Source organism: Caretta caretta, chromosome 20 (genome assembly GCF_965140235.1).
Source record: "Caretta caretta isolate rCarCar2 chromosome 20, rCarCar1.hap1, whole genome shotgun sequence".
In the NCBI taxonomy this organism is placed as follows: domain Eukaryota; kingdom Metazoa; phylum Chordata; order Testudines; family Cheloniidae; genus Caretta; species Caretta caretta.
Window position 1 is genome coordinate 20,189,238 of NC_134225.1, and position 13,312 is coordinate 20,202,549.

Sequence of the window (13,312 nt, forward strand, 5' to 3'; positions counted from 1 at the left end):
TTGTTCTGTGTCTGTACAGCACGTAGCAAAACGGGATCCTCCTCCAGGACTGGGGTTTAACCTAGAACAACAGGACTTGCTTCTATACTTCAAGTGGGCTGGGGTGGTGTGTGGCACACTGGGGGGCTTGGGTTTGATCCCCATTGATAACTGAGGTAGCTGATTAATTATGAGTCTGGGTGATCTCTAGTGAAGCTCTTGAAGGAGGGAGTTAGTCGGGGCTGGGAAGTCCCCATGGAGGTCCCTTTTTCCTACCACACGTTGGAAAGCACAGACAGCCTGTGGCTGCCTCTAGCAGAAAGACATGCTCCCGCAGGGAGGCAAAGCCGGGAGGGGGTGGGGGGGTGGGGAAGGGGGCGTGGCTTCTTGCAGGGTAGCCCCACCCAGTCAAGCGAGAGAAAAGTGTAAGGACTCAGAGGCCAGTTGAGTAATTGTGTGGTTTCCTCTACGGGGCTGTGGGCGTCACAGGCTCGGATACATAACCCAGGCCACAGAGGGGATGATCAGTCCTCTTCTTGCTAGGGACGGCGTCAAGTCGGCTTCTGGCTCTGCCGTCAAGTCCATAAGCATCTCCCGAGCTCTGCTGTGGACCTTCCCCCGCTCCGCCGAGAGCGATCATGGGCGATGGGGTGGTGTATCCTTCTGTCTTCGTGGTGGACGGCCAGCAGCACGGGGTCCCCTTTGTCCCGCCCATAAGGAGGAAGCGGCGGGTCTGCTGGCACAGCCAGGGCTTCCTGGCCTCTCTGGTCATCCTAGCCCTGGCCGGGGTGGCCACGGAAGGCTATTTCCTGATCCGCTTCCAGAAAGAGCTGGAGAAGACAACGTCCCAGGTTGGGGTGAGTGACCGAGAAAGGGGAGCGGGAGACGAGAGTCTTGCATCACGCATGGGCAGTGATGGGGCGGGGGGGGGAATGCACGAGGGGATGGGGCAGTGTGCATTGGCAGGGGGCTCTGCGTGTGTATGTGTGTACACAGTAACAGGGAAATGAGCTGGTGTGGACTTGGAGGTGGGGGTGTAGTGACACAGTGTCTGGGCAGTGCTGTGTGCTGGGATCGGGCTGTGTGTGTGTGTTGCAATGTGAAAATGAGCTGACTGTGCAAGTGTGTTGGGAAGGATCTGTGTGTGTGTACGCATGTGTGCACTAATTTGCAAATGCACTGGTGTGAGTGTGTGTGTTAGGATAAAGCTAGGCATTTGCTGGGACAGGGATCTGGGTGTGTGTTTGTGTACTCGGGTGGAGTCTGGGCAGCATCTGTGTGTTAAAATGGGGCCGTGTGTAAGAGCGTTTGGATTGAACTGTGTGTGCAGCAGAATGAGACAGTGTATATGAGGATGGAGTTGTGTGTTTGCTGGGACAGGGCTGTGCGCGCTGTGTTGGGACTGTGATTTTGAATGGACTCATGTCTGCTAGTAGGGACAGCGCAGGTTTGTGTTAGCAGAGAGTCATGCATGTGTTGACATCGGTTTGTGTGTCTGTGTGCTGTGATGGGGCTGTGTGCAGTAGTATGGGACAGTATGTTTGTGTTAACCTGGCGTGTGTGTTGAATCAGGACTGGCATGTGCACACCTGCTTGTGTAGAACATTCTGTGTTTGTGTGTGTGCTGGGAATGGGCAGTGTGGCTTTGCTAGGGTGAGTCCGGGTGTGTCTGTGTGCTTCGACAGGGCACTGTGTGGATCTGAGTCTGTGTGTGTGTGAGTGGGTGGATTTGTGTGTATAAATGGGGTTGGAGCTCTGTGTGTGTGTGTGTGAAGTTGGGGTGGCACTCATGTATTACTCTGTGTGTGGATTTGTGTGTGTGTATGGATTTGTGTGTATAAATAGGGTTGGAGCTGTGTGTGTGTAGACTCATAGACTATCAGAGTTGGAAGGGACCTCAGGAGATCATCTAGTCCAACCCCCTGCTCAAAGCAGGATCAATCCCCAATTTGTGCTTGTGGGTGCCCAGGCCAGCTGGTTGCAAACATTCCTTTGGAATCTCAAACTGCTCAGGCCCAGGTCCTGCTGCTGCCCCTCCTGGCGGGGTCTGTACAGCGGGAAAATCCAGGGGCTGTGTCCAAGCCCCCTCCTTCCTCCCACCCCAACAACCAACCCCCTCCACCAACGAGCCCCAAGACCCCCTGCAGAAATCTGCATTGGCCATGGGGATCACAGGGGCAGGCAGGGGAGCAGCTCCGGAAGGGGCTGTTCCTTTGGGAGTCTGAATCGCCTGTGCCCTGGTGGGTTTGCTTTTACCTCCCCTACTAGCCTGGGCTACCAGGGGAGCGGAGCCCAGCATGAGCTGGCCTGGCTCGAGCTGCCCTCACAAACAGTGTTAGAACTTGGGTCAGCTACAGGTGCTTGTAAACTGCATCCAAACACGTGTTTCAAGCTGGGTTCAAGTTCAAGCACAGAGCCAGGACTCCTGGTTCTGGGACTGGAGTGGGTTCGAGCGAGGGGGTTGGGGTGAGTAATAGGACTCCTGGGTTCTATCCCCAACTCTGGGCCAAACTTTCAAAAGTGACTTCAAAATTTTCAGGTGCCCAGCAGCCTTTAAGGCCAGCAGGGATCATTAGATGATCTAGTCGGACCTCCTACAGATCACAGGCCATTAAATTTCAGCCCGATATCCCTCTATTAACCCCAAAGATTTTAGGTATGCTGCAGCATTTCAGTCCTCAATTTCATATATGCCAAGGCTCAGACCCTCAAAGGCACTGGAGTTTGGTGTCTAAATATCTTTGAAGGTCTAGGCCCCAGCCCCTGTAACTCTAGGTGAGCCCCAGGTTCTCAGCACCCCACAGAATCAGGCTCGAGACTTCTCCAGCTGGGCAGCCAACATTATTGGCAGAATCACGAAAGTGTGTCTGCACACCCCACGTAGCCATGTGTCTGATCCTGCCCGGTGCTGAGCCAATCACAGATCCAGTGGGAGGAAGGCAGGTTGAGCTGGTTGGAAAATGGGGGTGGGTCCACTGAAAATGTCAACCGTTTATTTGAAAAAACGAACCCTGGAAATTTTTCAGCCAAAAGCCCAAAACTGTTTGGCCAAAAGTGTTCAGGGTTTGGGAGTTGGGGTTTTTGTGTGTGTGTGTGTCTCCTTTCTAACAGGCTTGTATTTTGTATCCTAGGAGGAAGCAGGGGCCATCTCCGAGAAGTCCATTCAAGGTAAATCTCTTCCCCCTTTTGCGAACCCTCAGCTGCCAGCCTGCCGAAACACAGACCAGATTTTAAGAGCGTGGCTCTCCCAACGAGGGACAGATTTTTTCCAGAAGCGCTCCACTAAATCACACATGTCTACACTGCGATTAAACACCTGCAGGGGGCCTGTGTCAGCTGACCCTGGCCCACGGGGCTAGGGCTGCAGAGCTGTTTCATTGTGGTGTAGACGTTTGGGCTCGGGCTGGACCCTGGGCTCTGGGACGTTCCCCTCTTGCCAGGTCTCAGAGTCCGGGCTCCAGTCTGAGCCCAGATGTCTCCATGGCTATTTTTAGCCCTGTAGCACAAGCCCCGTGAACCGGCCCAGGCTCTGAGACACGCTGCTGTGGAAACACACCAAAGGGACCTAAGTCAAGGCCAGATATTCAGAGGCACCCGGGGTGCTGCACGCTGGAAAAGTCATTTGTCGGTGCCTAAATGGGAACTGAGCTCTTGTAAATCAGAGCAGCCCCACTGAGTTCGCACCAGCTGAGGGGTTTGGCCGGGAGAATGAACCAACCTAACGCCGCTGCGATCTCCCAGTGCCTGACTGTGATCTCCCTTACACCGCTGGGACTTCGCCAGCGGCAGAGCGGGGAGAGGAGAATTCCTGCCTCGCGGTTGGACCCGCTGAAATAAAAACATTCACCCATTTATTCCCAAGCAGACGTGGTGGGCCAGATCCTCAGCTGGTGTAAATCAGTATGGCCCCTGTTGACTCCGGTGGAGCAATGCTCATTTCCACCATCCAGGGATCTGGTCCAATTGACTTCAATGGAACGACATCTGTTTACCCCAATTGGGAATCTGGCCCTATTGGTTCCAATGGAGCTTTGCTGATTTACACCAGCTTGGGATCTGGCCCTGTTTACACCAGTCGGGGATCTGGCTCTAAATTCATTGGTTCATTGATTTGCAATGAACAGTCCCACCGACCCTACCCAGAAGTGAGTTTCCACAAAGCCTAGTGTGACTCCGACACGGGGTGGGTCTAATCTCTGTTAACGAAGCCCCCTTGTCTCCACACCCCACCCCATTTCCTCTGGTTAACATCTCTGCATCAGACCTTCCACGCTAGGGACAGAGATGAGTGCGAGCACAAAGAATTGCAAAGGGTTATTTGTAATGGGTTGGTCAACCAAGGTTTATTCATAGCCTCAGAGACTCTCAGGTTGGGGCCCGTCCGTGGTTTATATATACAGCCCTTGTTGGCAGCAGGGGGAGGAAAGGAAACTTCTCCTGCGGTGTGACTCTGATGTAATGGATCGGAGCGAGCACTGGGCTACAGTTCTCCATCCCTGGGAGCTTTTTATTCCAGATGGGCTGTTTTTCTAACACACCTGCTCTAGTTCCAACGGGAACTAATCCAGGGAAATCTTATGGCCTGTATTATGCCGGAGGTCAGACTAGATAATCCAAACGGTCCCTTCTGGCCTCTGAATCGATGATGCTGGAGTGAGGATCCGGGGTACCATTCTGCTCTGGGAGCATTTTGCGATGGTGTTAATGGCTGCAGGTATTTGGAGGCTGTGCAGCCTAGCGGACAGAGCCTTCAACTGGGAGACCTGGGTTCTATCCCCACCTATGCCACCGGCCTGCTGGGTGATCTTGGGCAAGTCACTACCCCTCTTTGTGCCTCAGTTTCCCCTTCTCTATAATGGGAACAATGATACTGAGCTCCTTTGTAAAGGGCTGTGCCGTCCACTGATGAAAAGTGGTATATAAGTGAGTTAGGGATGATGATGATATTGACTTTGCAGTGGCACTGTCTTTAATCTGTTGTTGTGTTGATTATGTTGGTCAAGAGCACAGTAACAAGGTGGTTAGTGCATTTGAGCACCGCTGCCCCCTGCTGGATGGTACCAGAACTGCTCATCTCTGTTTCATAGTCCCGACACTGTGAACAGAGATTCTCCTTCAGCTCTTTTTGGAACAGAAATTATGGGTCCTGTCCCTGCTGTTGCTGTCAGGTTCTGAGCATCTCTGTTGTGCAGCAAAGCAAGACCCAGGACAGGATGAGGTGGATTTGATTTGGGATAATGGGTGGGGGCTGGGGATATTGCTAAGCAAGGGTGGTGGATTTTTATTACAGTAGCGCATACAGTAGTCATGGCCCAGGATCCCAAGTGCTAGGCGCTGTACAATTTAAACACAGAACAAAAAGACAGTTCCTGCCCCAGTGAGCTAACTGCTTTTAGTGGACCAGATCCTCAGCTGGTGCAAATTAGCAGCACTTCACTGAAGTCAAAGGCGTTCCCTTGCTTTGCACCATCTGAGGTTCTGGCCTAGGAAGTTGAATAGTGGCCGGGGGAAAGGTTTGGATGGCTCCGCAGACAATGGCATAAATATTGTACCGGTTTGCCCAGCTTCGCAGCCGTGCTCCACAAAAGAACCACATGGGACGTGCAGGCCCAGGCCCTCCTCCTGCAAAAACGCTTCCCCCTCACAGAAAATCTCCTTTGAGCTGCTAGGGGGATGGGGGCTCTGACACATGGCTAAGCAGTTCCAAATCCATCCAGCAGAGGACAGTGGGGCCCAGAGGTGCTAGGCGGTTCACTGCGATACAACGCGACGCAGCATGTTTGCCTAGCGCATCCGCCCCCGCAACTGCTTTCCGGGGGGGAGGCTTTTCTGAGCTAGGTGCAGTGAAGCGGGCGGGGGGGGCCCGCGGTGTGTGTGGAAACGAGACAGAAAGGAAACAGAGAGAGAAATTAAATAGCAGTCCCGATGAAAGTGCAGGCTAGACCCAGCGCGGGGGAGAGTGGAAGGAAGTGGTGATGGGGGGGGGGGGGGTGCAAGGGCGGGTGAATGGAACGGGGGTGTCATGGAGTGAGTGGGGGGGGGGACGTGATGAGGTTGCAATGGAACAAGGCAGATGGGGGGGAAGATGAATGTGACATTACTAGGGGGTTTGGGGGGGACGCAGGGTACCATTGCTTTACATTGGAGGGTGAGCCCCAGTTCTGATCTGGGGTGCTGCTCTGCCTGGCTCCATTTGCAAAGTTCCGACCCGGAGCTGGGTTCCGATCCAGGCCCATCTCCAGAACTCAGCCCCGGGCAGCTCTTCCCCAGCCCACACTGGCCCTGGGAACAGAGGACTCGGAGCTGGGCTGATCTCACAGCTGGGCCTTTGTTTGTTTGTTTGTTTCATTTGCAGACAGGAAACTTCACGCTGAGAAGCCAGCAGCTCATGTCTTAGGTAGGTTGAAGTCCTGCATAGTCTGCTGCCTCTGTTGTGAGGGGCGTCTAGTCTAGTGATTCGAGCAGGGGGCGATGGAGTTAGGGGTCCTGGGTTCTATTCCCAGCTCTGGAAAGGATGTGGGGTCCAGTGATTAGAGAAGGGGGGATGGGGCCAGGACTCCTGGGTTCTGTTCCTAGTTGTGGGAGGGGAGTCAGGTCCGGTGATTAGAACAGTGGGGGATGGGGCCGGGACGTGGGGTCCAGTGATTAGAGCAGGGGTGGGGGATGGGGCCAGGACTCCAGGGTTCTCTTCCCAGAACAGGGGAGATGGGGGCCAGGACTTCTGGGTTCTCTCCCTAGCTCTAAGAGGGATGTGGGATCCAGTGATTAGAGTTGGGGGGGATGGGGCCAGGACACCAGGATTCTGTTCCTAGCTCTGGTAGGGACGTGGGGTCCAGTGATCAGAACAGGGGAGATGGGGGCCAGGACTTTTGGGTTCTCTCCCTAGCTCTAGGAGGGATGTGGGGTCCAGTGATTAGAGCAGGGGGGGATGGGGCCAGGACTCCGGGGTTCTCTTCCCAGTTATGCCTCCTTCTGGGCTGAGACCCAGGGAGGGAGCTGAGGCCTGACATGTTGTGGGCATTGTGTTCCCCAGGTGCGGCCTTCACCACCTCTGGGAACGGCTCTCTGCAGTGGGAACACAGTAAGGACTGGGCTTTCCTGCATGATGTGGGTTACCAGGGCGGCTCCCTGGTCTGCATCAAGCCTGGCTTCTATTACATCTACTCCAAGATCCATCTCATGGCACAGAGTTGCTCTCAGCAGGGCCAGAATTCTGTCATCTATCATGGCATCTATAAGAAGACCCCCAGGTATGTCGAGGAGATGAAACTTATGGAGAACCTGATCCTTTACTGCGATGGGAAGGACAGCGAGTTCTGGCGGCAAAACAGCTTCCTTGGAGGAATCTTCCACCTGGAAGAGGAGGAGCAGATTTACGTCAAGGTGTCGCAGAGACAGGTGCTACAGATCAGAGATGGCACCAGGTCTTATTTTGGCACCTTCATGATCTGAGCAGGCCCTTCCCGGAGCCACAACTGATGGCTTTTGGATTGAGGCCTTGTGCTTTTTAATCCGCCACTGATGTGGTTTTCCTACGTCACTCTGACCCAGCACCCCCTAAAATATTGTTGCACCTTGCCAGTCTAATATGCTCCCCAGGCTGGATCCAGCTCATCATGTTAACTTCCGAGGCTGGTCACAGAGCTCGGAAGAGGAAGGGTGGGCTTCCAGTTGAGGCGTTGTACTAGGGATCAGGACACTGGGAGCCAAGTCCTCGCTCTGCTACTGACTTGCTGTGCGACCTCAGTCCAGACACTTTTTCTCTGTATGGCTTGCTTTCCCCGTCTGAGCATAAACATGCCACCTCACGAGGGTATCCCGAAGCTTAAGCTGCATGGAGTGCTTTGGACAGAAGATACTCTGATAGGCAGTGGTTAGGTCCGCGGGAGGTCACTGAACTGGGAGTCAGGACTCCTGGGTTCTATCCCCAGCTATGCTACCCACCTGTTGTGAAACCACGAGCAAGTCATCTTGCCTCTCTGTGCCTCCATTTCCCTAGCTGCAAAACAGGGACGATGGTTCTCCCTTTCCCTTGTGTTATAGGTCATACTGCTGTCCCCCGACTAGCTGGCCACTGTCCCTCTGTCAGGTCCGGCGGGTTTTCAAATAGCTTTGAAAGCCGAGATGAGCTTTGAAAGTGGAGAGGCAAAGAAACTGGGTACCACAAGGGACATTTCGCCTCAAGGTCGCCAAGGCCGGCCGACCCTCAGCTGCTGTATGTCAGTATAACTTCAATCTTTATAACTTTAATCTATAACTTCAAACTCAACTTCAATCATTCCATGCTTGTTTACGCCAGCTGCCAGGGTGTTGGTGGGAGGAAAGTGTATTTAATTGGCTTGCAGTTCTGCTTAGCAACTGATGGTGCTTGATGGGGTCAAATCCTGCAGTTCCCTTTGCTCATGGGGAAGGCCCTGATCCTGATCCGGGCACGTCCCTTTGAGGGTCTGGCCCGAGGAGTCTTCCCCAAGAAGAGCTGCAGAGAGCCATCCTGTCAGCTGGTGCAAATCGGCGTCGCTGCCATGGAGCAATGCCAGCTTACACCTGCTGAGGATTGGGCCCTTACTATTTAGCCCTGTGTCTCCGACCTTGGCAAGAACGGGCCTGGTTCTCCTCTCACTCGCTGCGGTGTTAATCCGGAGGAACTTTGCAGAAGCGATACTGATGTAAGACTTACCCAAGGGGAGAATCCTGCGGGAACGGGCCCAGAACTCCGGCCGGGAGACCTGAGCGTCGATCCACTGGAGTCCGTGAGGCGAAGCTGATTTCCGGCCACTGGGGCTGTGACCCGGCTCCCCCCATTCCCTGCTCTGCGCTACGTGCCGTGAACGTGCCGTGTGTGCGCCTATTTATTTTACAATGAGTATTCCCTGATATTCAGGGAGCAGCTGTATCTAATGGTTATTTATCCATTACCCCAGGGCCACTGGGTATGTTTGGGGGGGGGGCAGAATTTTGATTTTTATTTTGTTTATAATTTGATGGATGATATTGGTGTTTGTTTTAGGCATTTGTAAAAAAAAATATATTGATTTAAATGTTCACAGTTGTGCAAAATTACAGGTAGCTTTTCCCCTCCTGTTCTTATTGGTTTCAATTTTCATAGTTGGGGGACATGGGGTGCGGGGGGAGGAGGTAATTATTTGACAAAAGTAGGGGCTGAGATTTCAGCTTCAATAAAGCTTTATAACTGTTCAGCCACAAATGGTCAAACATCCTGGGTCAAAATATACAAAGTAAATGGCCTGAAATCAAACCCCAAAAAGTTCGGCATTTTTTCTCACTTTGCCCATCTGTACATTTCTGTGATGAGCAATGGAAATATTTGTTGTCATTAGTTTGTGGGCATGTACGGTGAAATTGATGTTTACTGACGCAGATAAAAATCGAATCCTTCCAAGCCTTGGATGATGCCTCCCTAGGGGAGACGGGAGGCTGAGGGGCCTGTCTCCCACCGGACCGGCCACACACCCCCTTACCCTTAAAGAGCAGGCCCTCCTGCTACAGACCCCTCTGCCCTTCTTTCTGCTCCCGCGAGGGCAATGTTTGCATGGATCACAAAGTTGCATCGTTCCCTACCTGAGTCCAGAGCACTCTGGGGGCTGCACCGGCGCTGAGAGGTGCAGGGCGGCGAGATGCCGGGAGGAGAGTCCGAGATGAGCGCAGGGATTCTGGACTAAGAGGCTGCAATGCCTGGGTCCGGGAGGAAGCGCAGTCTTACTATGATAGTGCCTGGGAGTTGGGATTCCTGGGTTCTAGTCAAGGCTCCGGGAGGGGACCGGGGGGTTAGAGCAGAGGGTCCTGGGTTCTATTCTCAACTTGAATAAGGGCTCTTGGGTTCTACTCCCCACTGTGGGAGAGGAGGGGGGTCCACGACCACAGGAGCTGGGGGGTGTCAGGATTCTGAGATTCTGTTCCTAGTTCTGCCACTGGTTTTACACATAATCTACCTCCCTGGGCCCGATCCGGTTTCCACTGAAGTGACTGGCAAATCTGCCATTAAGTTCAGTGGGAGCAGGATTGGCAGGGGGGCAAGCTGTGGGGTTAATCGGTGTCTGTAAAGCCCCTGGAGACCCCCAAAGGGACAGAGCAAAGACTGGCCACTGCTGAGCTTCAAAATAGAATGAGTTCTCTCCTCTGCCCTGTGCGATGCGACTGCTCTGAAGGAAAAGTCCCTGCATGAGCCCTAGGGCCAGACTCCCGGCTGGTGCGAATCGGCCCTTGCTCCATTGGAGTGAATAGGGCCAGATCCCCCTTGCTGGTGTAAATCAGGGTAGCACCACTGAGGTCATCTGAGGATTTCCAAGAGGTTCTGCCATTTTTTTACCCCACCGCCAGCAGCCCGGTGCCTCATTCTCACTCCCACCGGAGCAAGGGTGGCATAATGCCCCTGGAATGACACTGGTGTCGATGGGAGCAGAATCAGGCCTTGCATCTGCTCTGGAGAGGTAGCGCTCTCATCCCCTGGTGTAAATACGAGTAACTCCGTTAGAAAACCGTGGGGTTAGATTGTCTGATCTGACTCAGGCCCAGTGCACCTCCAGCCACTTCCAAGAGTTTCCAGCATCCCAGCTGGAGTAAATCAACATAGCTCCGTTGACTGGGCCCATTTACACTAGCCTGGGATCTGACCCCTGGATCCCAAAGCGCCCTGGGACTAACCTGACCTTTTATTCAACTCAAGGTTTCAGTTTTATTTGATGCATCAGCTTCTGCTCTCGGTGACACCGGTGTGCATCTGGAATGACTCCACTGAAGTCCATTTATAACTGACAGATGCCAGCATAACAGATTTACACCTGGTGTTAGTGGGAGAGCAGAATTTGGCCCTCAGTCTGGAGGGTTTGTTCACCCAGCTCTGAAATGTGGCCCTCTCTGGGGTGGGCCACACGGCAGGTATTCCACCGCACAAAGTAATGCTCCATGGCAGTTTTGGTTAGGAAACAAAGAAGAATCCAAATGACAGGGGACCTTTTAAAGAGGCAGAATGGAAAGACGTGGGGTGGCATTTGGCCAGCGTGCACCCCGGCGAAATGCACCGTAGGAATGTTTAATGACCACAAGCGGTCAGGAGCTGGGTTTTACACCTCCTCCGAACTGTAGCGTCTCTTGCTACCACACTGGGGCCCCGGGTTCTGCAGTGACTCAGTGGAAATCACCCACCCCGGCTTTCTGTGCTCTCTGTAGTGGTCTCCCAACCAAGCATGTACAAGGTGGAAGCCGGCTGAGTTAAGGAGAGCCTAGCACTGAGGCTCACGTCCCGGGGGACCAGTCCTCTGCCTCCGCCATGGCAGCAAACTGACCTGGTCTGGGCCTGCACCCCGCTCTCAGAGAGTGCGCTAACGGGGCAATCAAACGAGCTAGCGCAGGGCAGGGCCAGGGCAGGGTCTGCACCGCTACAGACTCAGAGCAAAAGGCTCTTATGGCTTAGGTAAAGGCTGTGAGACGGGCCTCCCAGGTTCTAGCCCCATCTCTGGAGGAGGAGTGGGGTCTAGTGGTTAGAGGAAGGGGGCGAGGAGTTAGGATTCTTGAGGTGTGTTCCCAGGGATAGACAGCATAAGTCGCTGTGTGTCAGGACTCCTGGGTTCTCATTCTGGCTCGGGGTGGAAGTGTGAGCAGGGAGGGAACTGGGAACTCTCCTTCAGCAGGGAAGCAACATGGCCTAGTGGGTAGGACTGGGTCTCAGGAGACCTGGATTCTATTCCCAGCTGCACTGCTGGACAAACTTGGGCAGGTTGCGTCACCGCTCTGCGCCTCAGCTTCCTCACCTGTAAAATGGGGATAATGACACTATGTTTTGAGAGCTGCTGATGAAGTGACTAGCTCCAGTGCAGGAGGCTTTAGGGAACTGCGGATGATGGCTAGAGTCCCCACTCCAGACCTGAGGGCAGAGTGGGTGAGAAGGCACTTCCTGCCCGGTCCACGGTTTTCCGAGATCCAGAGGTGTCAGAGATGAGAAGCCCGTTATGCACCGGGCCCCTGCCTGGGATGGAAATGCCCGGCGTCAGCTCTCTCACACACGCATGCTTATCTGGCCCCTCTAGGTCACACCACATGAGAACAGGAGGATTTCCTGACTGCTGCAAGCCGTGGCTAGATACGGCTCGGCTGGGGAGGGCAGCTCTGCATCAGCTCCTGCAGCCAGAGCTCAGGGGCTGTGGCTCAATGGCACTGAGAAGTGGGGCATATGGACACAGCAGGGGGAGCGCCCAGCTCAGGGGGAGAATGGCACGAAGCCAAGTCATGGTGCCCCAAACGCCCACGTCTGACTGCAACAGCCCATCACGGTCGGCTGGCCCATTGCCTGGGGTACCAGGGCAGCTGGTCCTTTGAGGGACAGGAGGTCTGGAGCTAGGGAGCCCGCCTTGTGAGGCAATTAAGAGGGCTGCAGCTAGGTGACAACCTGAAAGACCTGGCCCTCGTAAAAGGGCGGGGAAAACTCCAAGGGGGAAAGCACCACCCAGCGAGGTGTAGCGTGCTGCGCTTCTGTGGAAGGACTCCAGGGAAAGAGGCTCAGATACTGGACGCTAACCCTCTGGCATCCTGAAGAGGAGCCCACGTGGGGGTGAAAGGACTTGGGGGTTGTTTGGCTTTTAGTTATCCTGAACTCTGGGAGTGCCCCCGCTCCCCGAGCCACATGAATCTCCGGGAGAGACAAAACCTGGGGGAGGGGAAACTGAGGCAGGGATGCACTGCCGTGCTGTGCTTGGCCAACAGAGGATGCTAGAGGGCAGTCACGCCCTATGACAGTCAGCATTAGGAGGGAAGTCTGGTCAAGTGGTTACAGGGCTTATGAGTCAGGACACATTGATTCCGATACTGGGTCTAGTGGTTACAGCAGGTGCTCTGGGAGCCAGGACTCCTGGGTTCTGTGCCCAGCTCTGGAAGGGCAGTGGGGTCTAGTGGCCAGAGCCAGGACTCCTGGGCTCTATACCCAGCCACTAACTCACTGTGTGACCTACTACAAGTTACTTCCTCTGGCTGTGCCTCAGTATCGCCATTTGTAGCCCAAGGAAACTAGTACTGCCCTACAGCGTGGAGATGAAATAACCTAGAGAAGTACAAATGAGCGTAACAAAACCGCCCGCAGCCCACTTAGGACTTTGCCTGGACAGTTGCCCGCTGCTAGCTTAAAGAGCACAGGAGAATCTCCCTTTGCTGGCAGGTGTTTGGAGTCTGACACCCAACTTTGCAGTTTTGTTTGCATCCAGGAGAGGGCGATGGAGTCACACATGCCCGCTTGCACACCTATCACTCAGTTCATGACAGTACTGCAGAGAGCAGAGGGCTCACACACAGACACACACACACATTACAGTATTGTTAGTAAAAG

The 13,312-nt window shown here is 54.1% G+C and overlaps 1 protein-coding gene across 1 annotated transcript; it reads left to right on the top strand.

The window, feature by feature from the left end:
• The first annotated feature begins 534 nt into the window (after positions 1 to 534).
• On the top strand, positions 535 to 9,047 carry TNFSF14 (TNF superfamily member 14). Its single transcript, XM_048831803.2, has 4 exons — positions 535 to 836; positions 3,111 to 3,147; positions 6,335 to 6,376; positions 7,013 to 9,047. The coding sequence occupies exons 1-4, from the start codon at positions 618 to 620 to the stop codon at positions 7,429 to 7,431; spliced, it is 717 nt and encodes a 238-aa protein (XP_048687760.1). The 5' UTR covers positions 535 to 617; the 3' UTR covers positions 7,432 to 9,047.
• Positions 9,048 to 13,312: the final 4,265 nt, after the last annotated feature.